Genomic DNA, 16,953 nt, shown 5'->3' with positions numbered 1-16,953 from the left:
TTTTCTGTGATAAGACTCTCTCCAGCTTCCATATATGTGGGGGCCTGTTATCTGAATCATGTTTCTCTTTCATCCCAGTTAGGCTGAGAACAGACTATGGCATATCAGACTTGGAAGATGCTTGCTCATCATATCCTCTGCATAGTAACACAATAGATAGCAGGGTACACGTTGAGGCCACTTAAGTTATAGCTACTGGGATGAGAGAACTTATGGATGGCCCATTCTTGGCAGAACATGTAGAATTCTAGAAGCACATTGTAAGGAAAGAAGTACTACTGAAGGTATTTTAAATTTTAGCTATATGCAATTTGGTTTTCTGAAAAGCTGTTTTTAGTAGAAAGGGTATTTTTAATATAATAGTTTTATTCAATCCTTGCAAAGCTAAATTGCAGCTGGTCTGGCCACTAGTCATTACTTTTCCTTTTACAGTAACCACTGCTGCACATATATACCGGTCCACAGCTGGCATTAAGCAACCTGGCAGAAAGAAACATTTCTTCTTTGTTCTTGATGTTTATGCATTCTCTTTCACACATCCTGTCTTTGAAGGATGCTCTTGGTAAGCATCAATTTAGAATATTTTTATACCTGTAATTTCTCTCTGAATTCGGAAAAGATAAAGCAATTGGATTCAAATTCATTTTGCTTTCATTCCAACAATTTGTATAGTAACTTTCAAAAAATCTAAGGGTTTTTTTTCCTTTTTGAAGGAGACCAAAAGCAATCAAACTGTGAATAATGTAAACTTGCTGACAGCACAGAATCTGAAGACTACAGATTTGTTAATTAGCAGCAAAAAAGCATGAGACAGAATCTCTGTACATAGATATGTTGTGTACAGCATGCACTTGGGTTACATGCTTTAATTTTGAAACCGCATGCTTCAGCACAGTTTGCAGGACATCAAAGCAGAGTAGTTTTGCGACACCAGAAGTGGATTTCTTTTGTTTTCACATCCCACCATGTTCAGATAGACAGCTCCTTTTCCTGACTAAACAAGCCAGCAGCAGCGGGTAGCCACAGAATGCAAGGTTCACTGGTGCAAAGATATACACTTTAGAAGAGACTCATTTTTCATTTTAGGAGACTATGAAACCTTCAGTCTCTGTTCTTGTCTAATCAGTGTGTATATGTTGTAATACTGGCAAGACAGAAAGCTGAGATAAAACAAATCTTTTAGTTGGCAGTTCTTAATACTCTGATATCTTAGGCAACAATGCAAGACTTCTATTCAAACACATATTCCCTCTCTGAGGAAATTATGTGTGTCATAATTTATTTTAGACTATCCCCAAATAATCCCAAAATAGATTGCAATGTGCATATGCATATAAATTTGCAAAAGAAGAAAGTTGAATATTTATGTAAATGCTCAAAAAGTTTTTAAGAGATCATGCACTGATGCTCTCTGATGGTGAAAAGCCAAATAAAAGATTTGTGAGAGTGCTAAATTAGAAGAAAGCAACCAAAGGGCATAGCTTTATTCTTACCTTGGCTGTTTTTTTCACGAGTTGACATTTTTGCTGGTTATGGGACAGAAATAAAATATCTTAAAACTATTTCTAAAGTCTCGCTCACACCTGCTTGCATGAAGACTGGCACATAAGTCAAACTTTAGATTTTTGTTTTCATAACCTCTCTCTATGCACATACACACAGAGAAAATACTAAAGAAAAAAAAAAGTTTTGTTTTACAGAAGTAAATAAATCCCACAACCCACCCATCAAAACTTTCTGTATGTCCTAAAGATCCAATCTGATGAGGCATTTCCCCATAATTTCAAAGACTCATAAACATGTCTGGAGTAATGCTTGACCAAATAAAATCTTGGAGATTACTAATGTTTTTTACCTCTAATTCCCTGTTTCATAAGCATATGTCCCAATGTATTCATCTATAGGAAATACTATTCAGTCAAAAGCAAGTATTTTCAACTTCATCCAGTATTTAAAAATAAATGTTTTTATTTACCTTGGCTGACAATGACATCTTTGTGCCTGGGGAAAAATTCAAAATAATATTGTTAGTAATATGCACAATACTTATCAAGGCAACACAATCTAGTTTTTACACATTATTGCATTTAGCAATGTCATCAGATTCTGTGTACAGTGTAACTGTAGTACAGGATGCTAAATAACTGATCATTTTAGTTATTTAGCATTTTTACTCATATTTTATGCAGTTCACTGTACCTTTCAAGTAACTTCAAGTGTCTTTGGTTCTATAGCAAGGGTTTCTAAGAATTAGTCTAATAATAACAAAATGCAAAAAGCTTCTAAAATAAATTATAGAGGGCATGTTTCTTGTGCACAGAAAATTCCACTTTGAGAGTGTGAACTTGAAATAACCAAATGTTTTAAGCTGCCAAACATCCTCAGGCCTGCATGCAAAGCATTTAACACCTGTCAAAATAAGCCATCAGCATAAAACACCACAAATTTTTCTAGGAATTAACTCTATTGGACACATGGATTAAATGTAAGCAAATTGCAGTTTCATTTAAAACAGATCTGTGCAGCATTACTGGATGTGTTCAATGTCTTCAACAGAGTACAGTTGAGACTCTCCTTACCAGAGCCAGAAATTAATTACTCACAAAAAACCTCAATAATTTTTTTCCGAAGAGGGAAGAAATACTAATTCCCAGCACCAGAGCTACTTCTTAACAGAGTAACACTCCTTGGTGGGAGAATGTATTGCATAAAACACCCTCTTGAATTCATTTGAAATTCAGCAGAAAGGTATGAGTGGCATCCAGTATTTTTAGCTGGATGGCAGTCAAATTTTTGTAACAGCGACAAAGGGTCAAGCATATGCATGAGGAAAGTCATCTCTGGCTATTGGTAGAATCAGCCTTCACCACACTGCCAAATGAAAAATTTAAAGTAGATTCCCAGTCTTGCCTGAAAAACACTGCTGTGGGAACCCTCTTAATTCTTGTGGCTTTATCAAACTGATTTACAGCTCAGTGCTGGCTTAAAGACTGAGCTTAGTAAACAAAGTTCATATCCTGGTCTGATAGTGCAAAGCATATGTAAAACATTTCTGTCCTGAGGCCCACAGCAGGGGCTGAATTCTATTCCCTTGCACAAGATTCACGTAACTTCAAGCAGATGAGGCCAATGTTTCTTAATAGAGAAAAATAAATGGAAGATAACAATATGCCTTTGCACAAAATCAACCAGTTCTTATCAAAATATGGCAACAGAACGTAAGAAGTGAGTATTAATATGTGTTCTTGTACGCAAATAGTGCCTTTATTATAAATGTGAGAAAAAGAACAAGGTACACAAACAGTACAACACCCAGCCTTCAATAAGATGATGGTCTACGACTGATAATGTTTGAAGCTTTGTTTTCTGCCAAATATACTTAAGATACAACAGCTTCAAATGTTGACAATAATTAACAGACAATTAAAACTAATCTTTCCTTGTGCACTCCTCTGTTAGACACCTGATTTTTTTCTCCGTTACAGATTGTAGAAGGGCAACATTTAAAGTCTCTTAGAAAATAAGCGGAATCACAGAAAAATGAAATACAATACCTCTATTTTGACCATGCCTGAACCAATATGCAAAATGTCAATAAAAGTAAAATTTATTTCTTATTTTCAGCAAATTTGAAGTACATACCCCATTGTGAAAGATATTTCAGCAGCATAGCAAAAACCCAGCAAAAAAATCAAGACAAAGGGTTTTTTCATTCCAAAATATTATCTAACAGTACCCTGCTATAATCTAAATTGCCAAAGGGTTTTTAAACTCCAACAGTGAAAACCAATTACAAAAGAAAAAGAAACACTTGCAAAATATGCAATGCATAATCCCCTCACACACAGCACTCTTCAGGCTAAGTACAAAGCTTTGAGTAAATGTGCCGATATCCACACCCAAGATTAATTTGTTTTTGCTCTTCCCATTCCTAGGAAAGAAGGAATGCACTTGCACCACTCTTGACTCTAAGTATGTATTTGACAGTCTTACATGCAACCTAAGGAGAGCACTACAGAAAGAATCATAAAAAGACTGGAGATTACTCTGAAAGGTCTGAAGAGTTTTATTTGGCGTAGTGGGAGGGGTTTTCAGGTAGTTCTGCCTTGAACCAGTTAATGGCTATTTGAATGAAGATTCATGAGCAGATCTATGAATCTGCAGACAACAACAAAGAAGCTGCCAGCATGCTGGGGAGATACTGGCAAACAGGAGAGGGGTCAATCAAAAAATCAACACCAATTCAACAAATTCCGCAAAATTTCAACCAAGTCAAAAAGAGAAACTGTGTGAAGACAAAGGGGGAAGCCCAACTGGCAGAGAGTACTGAGGACAAGTACTGTGGGTCACAATAGGGGTCAACAATGTGAAGTTACAGCAAAAAGCAAACTCTTGACCCTGTGCTGACAGAAGCAGGAGGAGTAACTACTCTGAGGCCTTCACTGGAGACCACAAACCGAGAAAACCTGCTGCTGAGGAAGTGGACGAGAGGACTGATAGGCTACCGCACATCACCTACTGGAAATGACACTGAAAAGAAGGCACCTGTGTACTACCTAGAACCTGTAAAACAGGAATTTGCTAAACATTCAAATGGAGAGATCTACCTGAAAACATAAAAGTATATTCCTACTATTACAGTCTACTTTAGAAACACACATACTACGTGAAATCCACTAAACTGACTTCAAGGAAATACACTTGCATTTTCAAATCAGCTTGAATTAGGAAAAAAAGGTTGGAAGCTTCACAACAGTGGCATTAAGCCATACATCTTAAATCATAGTACATAATTCTAATCCAAATGGGCAACATTAAAATATATGTACGCAAAAATCCTGCATTCACATTTTATAATAAATTTAAGATTCCACAGGCACCTGGAGCATCACATCGGCAAGTTATGTAAGTAGTTACTCATGGCAAAAACAAAGATGCAAATGGTCCTAGCATATACAGAAAAAAGTTCACAGAATTAAACGATTTCATAATATTTTGACTTGTTTTTATGTACCAAGTCAATACATACTTGTCTGCATTCTTTGTCACTTTTGATATTAATTTAGATGTTGATGGTATTCTCATCAGCTTGTTACGACCATCATCTGGACTCTCCCAAGCACTATGAGGCTTTTCAGCAGCAAAGGATTTCTTTATGCTAGAAGAAACAAAAAATATTTTAAATGACAAGGTGATAATATAACTAACTGGAACTCGTATGCAACGGACAGATCAAGCAGCAGGAGACAAAAGCAGAACTAGGTCTTCCTTCAAGCTGAAGCATGAAACAGGAAAAAAAGATTAGTCAAAAAGTTCTAACTGGATGAATGAAAACAATTGAGCAAGACAGTTGCCACATGTTTTAACTATTCCTTTGCATTTCCAAAAGCTTTTACATAAAGACTTGAACAAAATACCTCTCTTCATTACTACATTGCTAACAAATTACAAAAGCAGAAAAAATTAGGCTAAGTACATTAGCCTTAAAGAATAAACTATATTAAAAAATCAATTAAGTAGATAACAAAGAAAATTAATCTTTTTTCCCCTGATTAACTGTTCACCAGCTCTAGCACATTGATGTCTGAGGCAGAACAGTTCTATCAAATTACAGTTTCATACGGCTGCTTTGCAGTTAGCACATACTTAACAACATTAATGGCTTTAATCTTTTTGAAACAAATGTCTGCAAACTTCTTGGGTAAGACAAACTAGGTTTGGCCCAATATTACAGACAATTAAATTCAAGAATTGTGATGAAATTTTCAGCAATCTTATTGTAGTCAATTTACACTAATGGGAACCTGCAAGTTATGCAGTCACTAGTTCATTAATTTCACACATGGAATACATGTTCAAAAAGTGATCTAGCCCAAATTACTCTTCAACCACCTGATTTAGTTTGCACATGTCCTGCTAATAGTATCATACTTCATCCCGTCAGAAATGCTTTTTGCAGGATTAAGTCCTGGAATGCAACCTTAGAAATGGCAAGCTCCTTCTACAGCACCTCAAAGGTCCTGCGACAAACAAGTTAATCCAATCAAGTTAAACCATTATGAGACAAAAAAAGCATTTATTTTTTCCCCACACTGCAAAAGATTAGTAAGCAAGACTTCAGACAACTTTTCAGTGAGACACCAGGCAAGAGAATAACAGGCCACAAGTTCAGCTTCAGACAACTTACAGGTTTGTGCAAGACATGGAGACAGAGCCTTTATGGAGTGTTACAACATGCATCAGTCAAGTGAAAGTTTAAATATTTATTAGAGCTGTGAATTCAAGCAATGCAAGACAACAATCTTGTGAACTAAAGTAAATTTCAGAAAAATAAATTTCATTTTCATTTTGTCTCGGTCTCCTAAATGCCAAAAAGTAAAAAAAAATTTCACACCTTCCAAAACAGTAAGGTGACAATGAACAAAGAAAAAAGAAACCACACCAAGTGGTCTGCATAGTTTTGAAACTCAGAAGATACCACCCAAATCTTAAAATCCATTTTCTTGACTTTAAAAAACCATCTAAAATCCCCAAAGTACCTTTTTTTTCTGTGCCTAATTCCCACTAAAATGATGGGAATTTAGAGGCAATCCTACATAAACTTCTGCATTTACTCAAGTCAAGCAGTTCTATGATCTGGGTGTAAAACCAGAACTTTACTCCTGTAAAGAATGAGAATAAATGTGAACCATCCTGCAACATAGCAGGAATTTGGGAAGGGCTACAAAAAAACCCCTTGAAAATACAAACTGCAGTCACTTTGTAGAATAATTATAATTTCTGAAGGAAAGGTTGCAATGATACTAGTATTTTAAAAATACTATTATGAGATGTCGTAAATGGTCATGTACAAAATACACTCCCACAATTCAGCTGTGTCAGACAAAATATGTGAAGTGTATTTTGAAAAGGATCAAGTAATAGTCATGATTAAATATTTTAGAATGATGGTTGATTAGAGGTAATCTACCATATTGGGATTTCAACCAGAGAACAAAAAATTTTCATAATCTTAAAAATGTACGTTAAGAAAAAATGCATTTTTACGTATTTGCTCTGCTGCAATGCATATTGAATGCACCTTCTCTAGCAAAAAAAATATCAAACATTAACTTGATCATGAGAAGAACTATTTCACATGACTTGTTGTCAAATATGAACTCAGTATCATTACAGTAATTTTCTAGTTCTGTACTGTGGTACTGTGAAAACCTTTTAGTTGGAGCAGAACTCTTGCTTTCTTGAGTTTGCCTGTGTGTTTGGAGAGTCTGTGAGGAGGGCTGGGGAGAAGGTGATGCTTGAGTTTGTGGACTTTGATCATTAGAATGAGAGTCCTCTTTTTTTTCTTTCTGTCCTGGAGGTTTTTCCTTCTTTTTTTCTGTACCGCTGTAAAATAAAGTGTAACATAAGGGGGGAAAAAAAAGGAGAACAAGCAAATAAATTAAAAAGGTGGGAGAAAATGTCCTCTGTGAAAAGATGGGAGAAGCATTTAACAACTTGCTATAAATAATCACAGAAAAAAAACTTTGATTAGTTACTCACTCTCTTCAGGTTAGCATTTTGCTGAAATAAGATTTATTCACAAGCTCCAAAAATAAAATACAGTGCAGGAGGCATGGAAGATTGTTTACTTATTTTTAATGCGCAGTTTTACTACATTTACTCCGATTTTAAAATGAACATCACTTTGATTTGAGCATGTCCTCTGTTCACGGGTGCTCCTACAGCATTCAAAGCTGACGTAAGTTGATGCACCACAAGTCTGCCATCCCTCGGAAAAAACCACCGTGTGGTTCAGCTCACTGATTACCTTACCCTGCTGTCAGACAAGGCTCAGTGCAAGTGAAAGGCGGGACTGTGACTTGTGCTATCTCCAATTAGCTTAAGCCCACCATGAAACTGTACCTCTCACGCCGTATTTCTGGACATGAGTGGTACTGCTTATCTTTGAGCTGCCACCAAAATTCTGAAATGCTGTTGCTTGTCCCTGGGCTCTCCCTGGCTGCACCAGAGTTCAAAGGAAATCACCCCTGAAAACTCATGACTGTTTTGATTTGTAGTTGACTTACATCAGACTGTCTTGCCACTTCTTTAGTGCCTTCAGTCAATGACCGCTAAGAACATACCTTTATTTTCACAGTGCTGTATTTATTAGGCTAATATTTGAAACAGATTTAAATACATGTCATTAAGAATCTTAAATCTATTAAGAACCAAACCAAAGGTTCTCTAAGTAAACAGAAAGATTAATTAAAAGGCTCCTCTAAAAGGCAACATGCTTTTTAAGATACTGAATCATTCAAACAAAACCAGGACCTGAAAGAGAAGAGTACTCTGTACTACACAGCCTATTTATTTCCTAAGATAAAAGAATTAAATCTTCCAAGACAGATTTCTCAGTGAACAAAACCAGCAAGATACAAACACCAGCTAAAGGAAAAGGAAAAAGAAAGATTTTTCTCTTAGGGTCAAAGTACCCTGCAAAGTAAAAAGTAAACAGTATCTTTCTGAACACGAGAAGCCCGATTTCTGTTCTTAGACAACAATTTCCCCTGCCTCAAATCCTTGCATGATCTTAATTATTTGTGTTTCCACTTACCTTTTCCCAAAAATCAATAACAGTAAGACAACATTCAAAATAAACTCAAAAAAACAGGCCCCCAATCATCCATAAGATTCTCTTTTTGCTTCTTTAGTTATTTCAATTAAAGTGTGTCATCTACCACTGAGACAAAGCCCCCAACACTCACATGAATTCAACTTTTCCAACTGCTTTCAGAGAAGCAAAGCATTGAAAACCAGGTAAAATCATGAATAATAATATAAACCCCAAATACATTTGCAAGGATCACTCAGGATTTCTACTGTAAACCATAATAACAAGTTTAGGATGTCAATATAATCCATCAGAGTTACATTTTCTTTTCAAAAAAACAGACAAAAACAAAACAAAGAGCTTTCACATTTCTTGAGAGCATATATGTGATCATAGAGAACAAAGCTTGAAGAACTGTGGGGTTTTGTTTAATAATTTATAACCAAAAGTCCTTAATTAACTACTAGCATAAAAAATTTTATTATTTTTTAATCAGAAGACTTAGCTTGCACTTCTGGATGCAAAGTACACTACACTTAATATTATCGCAGTCTGTTGCAAGAAATGCAGAATAGTGAAATAAATTTTTGGAATCTCTTTTCATTAAAGAAAATGAGTCTTTCTATTCCTATGACAGTCATGGACCTCTGCACTCTCTATCTCATAAGAATGGGATTTCTCACAACAAAGTCAATCTGTTAGGACAGGGGTTTTTTTATGGCTTGTTGTCATATTTTTTTAACAAAATTGTATTTCAAGAAGACATGCTTCCAATTTTCCTTTTCCTTCTATTTAAGGATTTCAAAATACAGTCAAATAATGGTGAAAGATGGAAGGGAGGCAGGAAGAGAAAGAACGCATCAACATTATGACTTCGTAAGTCCACCCTGCATTGCTACAAAGAATGATCCTACTTGGTCAGAACAATGGCTCACCTGACATCATATCTCTCTGATGATAGTATAAAAGAATTCTCCAGGTCATTAGGTCATGGTGAGATCATTATCTGTAATGCCTTATACCTTGGATTTCAATGAAGTGCTTTTATCTACCACCAGGTTGTAAGTGGGATTCTTTTTTTGACTGCCATTTTAATTTGGAGGGAAATCATGTAGATATGTGACAGTCTGAGTACTGAATACCTTCTGAATTTATTTTGTTTGCTCACTTCTGATAAATTTTTCAGCTTAATTGTATTATGACTGGCTGTTACAGAGTGGCTCTCACAACTAATACCTCTTCAACTAGGCCTTGCGTAACAACTGAAACCAAATTAAAACCAGCACCTTTTCTTGTGGGTTTCTAAAAACTAGTTGTTCCGGGAAGCAGTCATTTAATGCAGCCAAAAATTATTTCCAAAACCCAACCTGATGAGGCATTTCTTTAGCCTGCATCTGAGTAGTTGAGAGCTATTACTATCTGTCCTAATTTTGCAGCTTCTTTAATTTCACTTAGTACTATGTTTCATCCTTTGGGCCACAACACACTGGCAGATACTGTAGATGGCAGTCACTGTGAAACATGAAGACTATTCTTACCAGAAGCTGTTTTCAGAAGAATGTTTAGTCCTAAGGAAAAGGATCAAACAGGTCTCTGACAGTCAATGTTTGGTTGGGTTTTGTTTGCTTGTACAAAATACAAACCTGTTTCCATTCCAGACTATAGGACTGAGATTTTCTCAACACATATATGACTTTATCTCTGGCAATGGGACATATCTACCTGGTGTTCACAGAATATTCCTGGGCTCTGATTTTAGTGACAGCTGGTATTTTAGCATACTAGCATTGTTGACATGAGACATGCCGTTGCTGTGCAGCTACTGAGCCATCCTATCATCTCCAGTGTTCAGGTTGGTAGAACAAGATTAAATAGTCCACGAAATGAAACTGGTCTTTCATAGAAGAAATTCTCAGAGACAGCAGCTCTACAGGGGCCAGAGATCCAGAAATGGACAATATTAGGAGTGCACCAAACACAGACACTGAACTTCAGCAACAGTAACAATTTGGACACAAGTAGACCTTCTGTTATTTTGAGAAGATGTATGGCTATGTATAGTTAGAACATGAAAAGCCCTAGGCAGGCTGTGGGGTCTGTTTAGAATCTAAAGTTAATTCTATACCTACAGATGACCACGTCCACTTGTCGCACCACTCTAAGCTTCAGCCTGAAGAAAGACCTGGACAAGTTGAGGTGAAGCATCCCACGACCAGCTGATAGTCTCCTCTGGTCTCCCTCCTTTTCACCACAACAAGTGGTAGAAATAAACACAGTTATCCCTAACTTTGTAAGGAGATGGGACTATTAACATTCACTTATATTTCCTTTTACCTTTCTTGAGCTGGTAATTTTACAAAAGGGTTTCTTCCAAGTACCAAACAAATTTAAGGAATAAAGACATGAGAGTGAAAGGAACTGCTGGAAAGACAACTAAAGAGCCTTCCTAGGCCTTTCTAAAACAGGAAAGGCCTTTCTTGAGGAAAGGAGTCACATCTCTTCATCCTCTGGAAGCAGTGGGCTCCCCTGGACACTTATTCAGGGGCCCAGGGAGAGCTGCCCTCTGCATATTATGGTTTTCCTCTTTTGGCCTATCCAGGTCTCCTTTTAAAGACCTTAACTCAGATGAAAGGGATGCCGGCCACTCCACTCTGCTCTTCTTACGTAGTCAAGTGTTGAGCAGCCAATGAATCAAGAAGATGATTCAGCACAAATGCAAGCTGAACACCACGTGAACCGGACTGGCTCTCATCAAAGTGCCAAGAGCCACAGGGGTAAGATTAATGGAAAAGTGCTAACTAAGAAATACCTTCCTGCAGGAATGTCTTTTGTCCCTGTGCCTGTCACAGTAGCAGATAGAGACATACACTGATCACTGTCTGATTTACTGTTGAAAAGTAAACATAAGAATACAATAAAAAGAAAGATATGCAATGCTACACAATGGAGAAGAACAAAGAGTGGGGCATTACCCTTGCTTTGCAAGTTCCAAAGGGTACTAAAGCTTTTTCTGGTTTGTTCTCATACAGTTTATATTTGCATGCAGCATTTTTATCCCCTGAAGTATTTCCTTGTCTTGTTGTACAGCACAGTATTTACATCCACACTAGAAGATAAACCAGCCCCTGCAGTTACCAGAGTACTCTACAGAGGCCAAGAATTTGTTCACGTAACTTACCACATTACACATCAGAGTATTCTCTGCCCCGTGGCTATATCTGGCAGCCTGTTCTTCACAACAAATAGGTACAAAACCTACTGTTCAAGAAGGCATGCAATCACTGTCTAACAGACCCACAGAAAAACACAGTTAAGCAAACACTTTGTTTACCATATGAAGCTGAAAGTATTATATGGAGGAAAACTACTATTGTTTGGTTCTTGGCTCATTTAACTTACAAATTACTCAAGCAATGTTATTTCCACACATTTGAGATCTGATACTGATTTCATAGAGACTAAGTAGCCATATTTGGGTTAAGATTACAAAAATGTAAACTTTTATCTTAAACAATTCACTATTGTTTCATAGCTATTTTGCTATTGCCTACTATTTACACTCCAGACAATGAAGTCAGTTTTATCCTTTAATTTCCCTGGGAAGGAAAAAAAAAACAACCTATAAATACCAGGAGGAAAAAATTCCCATTTGTACATTTGTGTATTTCCTTAGTGAGAATTCATTTTGGACACTACACAGTATAGAAATACTCTCCATTTATGAATTCTGTTCAGAACCCTGCTGTAAGCAGCCCAACAACCTGGTACGTCTCCAAAGTTCATTTGTGCCTTACTAGACCTAGGTAGCTCTGCTGAGTGTTGTGCAGAGACAAAAATCAAACTCTTGTTCTGTTTGGTTTGGGGTTTTTTTAATATATAAACACTTCAATTTTAATAAGAATTTGGTACCTTTTTGCAGCAGATGAAAGAGTTTCTTTTTTGGCAACAGAAACAGATGAACTGTGGCCTGTTTTCCTGCTTCCTGTACTTCCATTAGTTATACATGACATCGAGATAGCTTCTCGCAGGCTTGGCTGACCTAGAAAAAAGTAATATTGAAAAACACAAGGGTTTAAATCTCTATCCAAAAGTCCATCTGAAAAAACAAAAAACTCTCATTTGTGGACTTGGTGTCACACAGCAGCAGCCTGAGCTTTTGGGACAACCAGCCAGTCACATACACTCATGAAAGCTTTAATCTAGGCAGCTGGACCCAGAAGACACCTGAGAGGGGTCTGCTTCTCTACCGCCATGCTGCTATGAAATAATTACTAAGTTATTTAAGGGTTGGGATTCTAAGGATTGGAGGGGAAAAAAAAATAATCAAGATTTTCAGTTTCTTTTCAGCTGCCCTTTGCACCTTAAAATACCTTTCAGTATATGCACTGTGGTATAGCTATTAAGTTTCTAATATTGCTCACTCTGTAGACCATCTGCCACATCCAGTGAACATTACAGACTCTCTCCAGGGATGAATCAAGAGTGTATATGTGAAGAAGGCTGTTGTCTGTCAGATGCCCACTTCACTCATTGCAGAAGTTTAAAACTATGCAGTGAATGTGGGAGGGGATTGCAAGGAAGACAAGGGAGAGCAAAGGCTCTTCTATTTTCAGAGCTGAACACTAGCCTGGCAATTAGCTTCCAGACCTGCCTCTGCCACAGAATGCCAGTGAAATACAAGGCATTTTAATCGAACCTGATGTTTCATCCTTTCCCAGTAACTGCGTGTCTCTTTCTTTTTGTGTGCCTGTCTTATTTCCAAGGTCCTCCTCCTAAGCACTAAACTTGTACTTTTCCCCTCTGAAGCACTACATGCCCAGTAAAAAGATCCCTGGACTAATCTCACATTAAACATCCAAAAATCAGTGGTCACTTTTGAGCCCATCTCTGTGTCACAACCCCATATCACAAAAAGCAAGTTGTTACTGCATCTCCTGGGGTCGTGATAACCAGTCACTCTGACTTCAAGCATGAAGGACACAACAGAAAAATAACAGGTCTGTGTTCATGGCACGCTTGGAATAGTGTGAGATAGATAAGGTCACACATTGAAGATAAAAGTGAGGAGTAAAAAAGCAACTCAGGAGAATCGACAACTCTGTGCACAGAGGACAAACTGACGCAGATGCCTTATTTGAACAATACCAGCATTTGGTCCATTTGTCACATCATGGCTCTATCAGGCAGGTTGAGAGGCAAATTAATTCTTATTTTAAACAAGCACTTTATATATGAGAGATACTCATCAAGGGAACATTAGATTTTAGAACTATTTGTATGAAGGCGGAAATGGGTTGACTTGCACTAACCATATACTTCTTCAAAATGCACCATGCATCATGTGATCACACCTGAAATTCAGATCAGGAAAGCAAAAAGGAGCATGCGGAATATCCCAGGCAGAAATGAGAAAAAAAGGAAATCTGAAGAAAGTAAAAGTACACTTAAAATCAGAAACACTTCAAAGATTATATTTTCTTCCTAAATTGCGCATAAATCAATTTGCTGTGTGATTCCTTCCAACCGGTACTCTTTAGAGACTGTTTATTTGGACCATAAACATTTGGAACACAGATTTTATTTTAGAAGTTAGTATAGTGTACAAAACCTCTAAAGCTCAAGAGATTTTTACCCTATGTAACTCAGATGCAAAACCAAAAGCGCATGAGCTTATAAAGCACTCTTACTATTAGAAGCCTATAAATTAGCCTCTTTTATTTTCAGTGACAAAGTAAGTCATCTTCTTTGTGGAGATGCACAATATCAAGGCCTATGATTCACTCTTGAACTGCATATGACCTTAACATCTCTGTCTGCTCATTGTAATAGATTAATGCCTCTCCAACCAGCACTAGCATGGCTTTCCAGAAACGTGAATCGGGAGACATAACAGCGGTAATTGCCAGTACAGCGGGGAAAGCATTCAGTGGAAAGTGTAAAGAACAACAGTGCTACAGACAAGGCACAGGAGCTTAATAAGATGGAGAACACACTGTCAGCTTTATCAAGCAAGGAGCACATAGCCGTTTTGTTTACTGATGACATCTAGAATAATTACGCCTACTAGGTATGGAAAGTGCTAGTTCCTGTTTATGTCTAGCCACAAAACTGATTAGAAATAAAAATCTACATCAGTGTAAAACTCTGTATCAGTGTAGTGTCATGTACTCATTACAGAAATGTGCACTACTCCATGCAGGGATGAATACAATAATAATTAAAAAAAGGGAACCAAACAGCAGTTTTGGGATTATTTGTTTTTCAGTAAAGTGGATATTGATAATAGGTCTGCAAAGTGCTTCCTAATGTCAACAAGTGGCATGCAAAATAACGTTTGAGATTAAGATTTTTGAATCAAAGTAAAAACAAATTTTGCAAAATGACTAACAATGAAATGGATAAAAAACTACAGTGACCATTTTATTTAAAGTGTCAAAAATGTATCAGGCTTTCTTACACTCCAGAAAAAAATCTTGATCAGTTACAGTGATGTGCCACACTTGACATGCAATAAAATGTAAAAAAGCAAGAAAAGCAATGAAAAAAAACCAACAAATAAAACACCCCAAACCCCAGACCCAATACCCCTCAGAAAGAAGACCCCTTCCAAATTCTATATGTTGTATTTTAACTAGATACTCAAAAGCAACTTTTAGAATACCTACTTTTAACGGGGAAAAAATTCAATTTATCATCTGCAATTATATGTAAAGAAAAAGCATTTATATTTTAATCCACGAGAAGGAAGTGCAAGTTTAAGCCCTGTGCACATCCCAGGCAGCGAAGCAGTGAGGTCTGGCTGCCCATAGAGACAGAGACACACAATAGGGATCTTCTCAGCTGGGTCATAAATCTGAGGAAGCAGACCCACCGGTCCAAACCACTCAATTCTCTTCATGACTCTTAACCAGGGCATCTCTACAGTCAAAAGATGTAAAAATTAACACCACTATAACCTTCTTCACTGCAGAAACAGTACTTCATAGTCATAGTAGTCAAGTGACTTTGCTTCAGACACCTGGGAAATAATGAAGCAGGACAGGAGAACACAAATTCCAGATCAATACACTAAAACAATTGAGTTCTCCCAGCACTCTGGCTGCACATCTCTGCCAATACCATGTCATACGTCACCTGCTAGCATAAAAAGTCTGAAATTTTTCAGGCTGAACAGTACTCAGCATTATCTGCTAGCTTGGAACAAAAGCCAGACATAAACTGAACATAAAATGAAAGCCAGTGTATGGTGACCAGGATTAAAGCCAAATTGTCAGAGATCAAAGTGGTAAAAAATGTCTTTTATGGATAATGGATTCATCTCTGTTCTGATAATTTTCATAGAATAGTATCTGTTGAATTCAAAAGAAGCATTTCATTAACATCTGTCAAGTATACAAATGTGTGAATTAAAGATAAGTAGGACTAGAAAAAACAGACCACAATAAACCAAAAACCTTTTTCCAACTCTTTATCAGCCTTGATTAGCTAACTGGGGAAAAAAATGAAGCCAAGCTGTAAGAGGCAGTGTTAAGTTTTGAAAATGTGTGTCCTGTGATAATGCAACATTTTTGTCTCCAAACATACTTAAACAGTGCTAGAGCTGAGGATCAGTTAGTAATTCATTTTTTTCCCAAAACTCAAAAGTTACAATATTTTAGGTTAAAATGTAGTTTATTGTGTTATTAATCATGTTTACTGAAACATCAATTTGCTTAATATCTTCATATTTGCCAATATCCTGACAGATAAAATGCCTTACAAAATAAAAGCAAACCTTTCTTTCTCTTCTTCAGGTAGTTCCAATTTAAAGTAAGTAGCTGCAGCTATATTATAACTTCTCTGGACACTTAATTCAAGTGGATTTAAAAGAAAAAGCTCAATAAATTACATGTTACAAAAATTAAAAAGTGGGGCTCTGTAGTTTATTTATTTTTTTTCCCTCTTCATTAAGGCATACAATACCCAAGTCCTTCAAAAACCTTAAAATACTTCACTTTCAGCAAAACTTTACAAAGATTTCTATATTTCAAATATATTACATGCCATGGGGTTTCGTGCAAATAAAAATGATACCTGGAAGGACAGGAAACCAATTTAGTACTCTTACTAAAGAAGCCTACAGCGTTAACTCACCAGAGAGCCCACAGAGGTGAGCTGCAGAAAAACAGACAGAAACAGTTCTAAGTGTACCAGAACATAAGATTTTATCTGCACTTCCTTCCTAATATAACAACATCAAAAACAAACTAGAAATTATGACAAATCCTAAACTTATTTCAAGATTTTATAATGAATTGTATGAAAGCAGCTTATTGTAGCCACTGATCTGTTTCCAAACTTTCGAAGGACCTCAAGTC

The 16,953-nt window shown here is 36.7% G+C and overlaps 1 protein-coding gene across 5 annotated transcripts in view; it reads right to left on the bottom strand.

Moving 5' to 3' along the window:
- The window catches only part of EML4 (echinoderm microtubule associated protein like 4), a 151,733-nt gene that overhangs the window by 46,528 nt on the left and 88,252 nt on the right, over positions 1-16,953 (bottom strand). Inside the window, exons 3-7 of one of the 5 annotated variants that reach the window (XM_017811756.1) lie at positions 12,506-12,635; positions 7,213-7,386; positions 5,030-5,158; positions 1,976-2,001; positions 1,494-1,526 (exon numbers count right to left, since the gene is read on the bottom strand). In XM_017811756.1, coding sequence (XP_017667245.1) covers positions 1,494-1,526; positions 1,976-2,001; positions 5,030-5,158; positions 7,213-7,386; positions 12,506-12,635 — 492 coding nt within the window. Of the gene's footprint in view, positions 1-1,493; positions 1,527-1,975; positions 2,002-5,029; positions 5,159-7,212; positions 7,387-11,774; positions 11,852-12,505; positions 12,636-16,953 lie in introns of those variants that run through there. The other 4 variants (XM_017811761.1, XM_017811757.1, XM_017811758.1 and 1 more) reach the window with 4 other exon arrangements.

This window comes from Lepidothrix coronata, unplaced genomic scaffold (genome assembly GCF_001604755.1).
Source record: "Lepidothrix coronata isolate B3197 unplaced genomic scaffold, Lepidothrix_coronata-1.0 Scaffold33, whole genome shotgun sequence".
Taxonomy (NCBI): domain Eukaryota; kingdom Metazoa; phylum Chordata; class Aves; order Passeriformes; family Pipridae; genus Lepidothrix; species Lepidothrix coronata.
The sequence above is the reverse complement of the archived record's forward strand: the minus strand, read 5'-3'. Positions and strand labels throughout refer to the sequence as shown.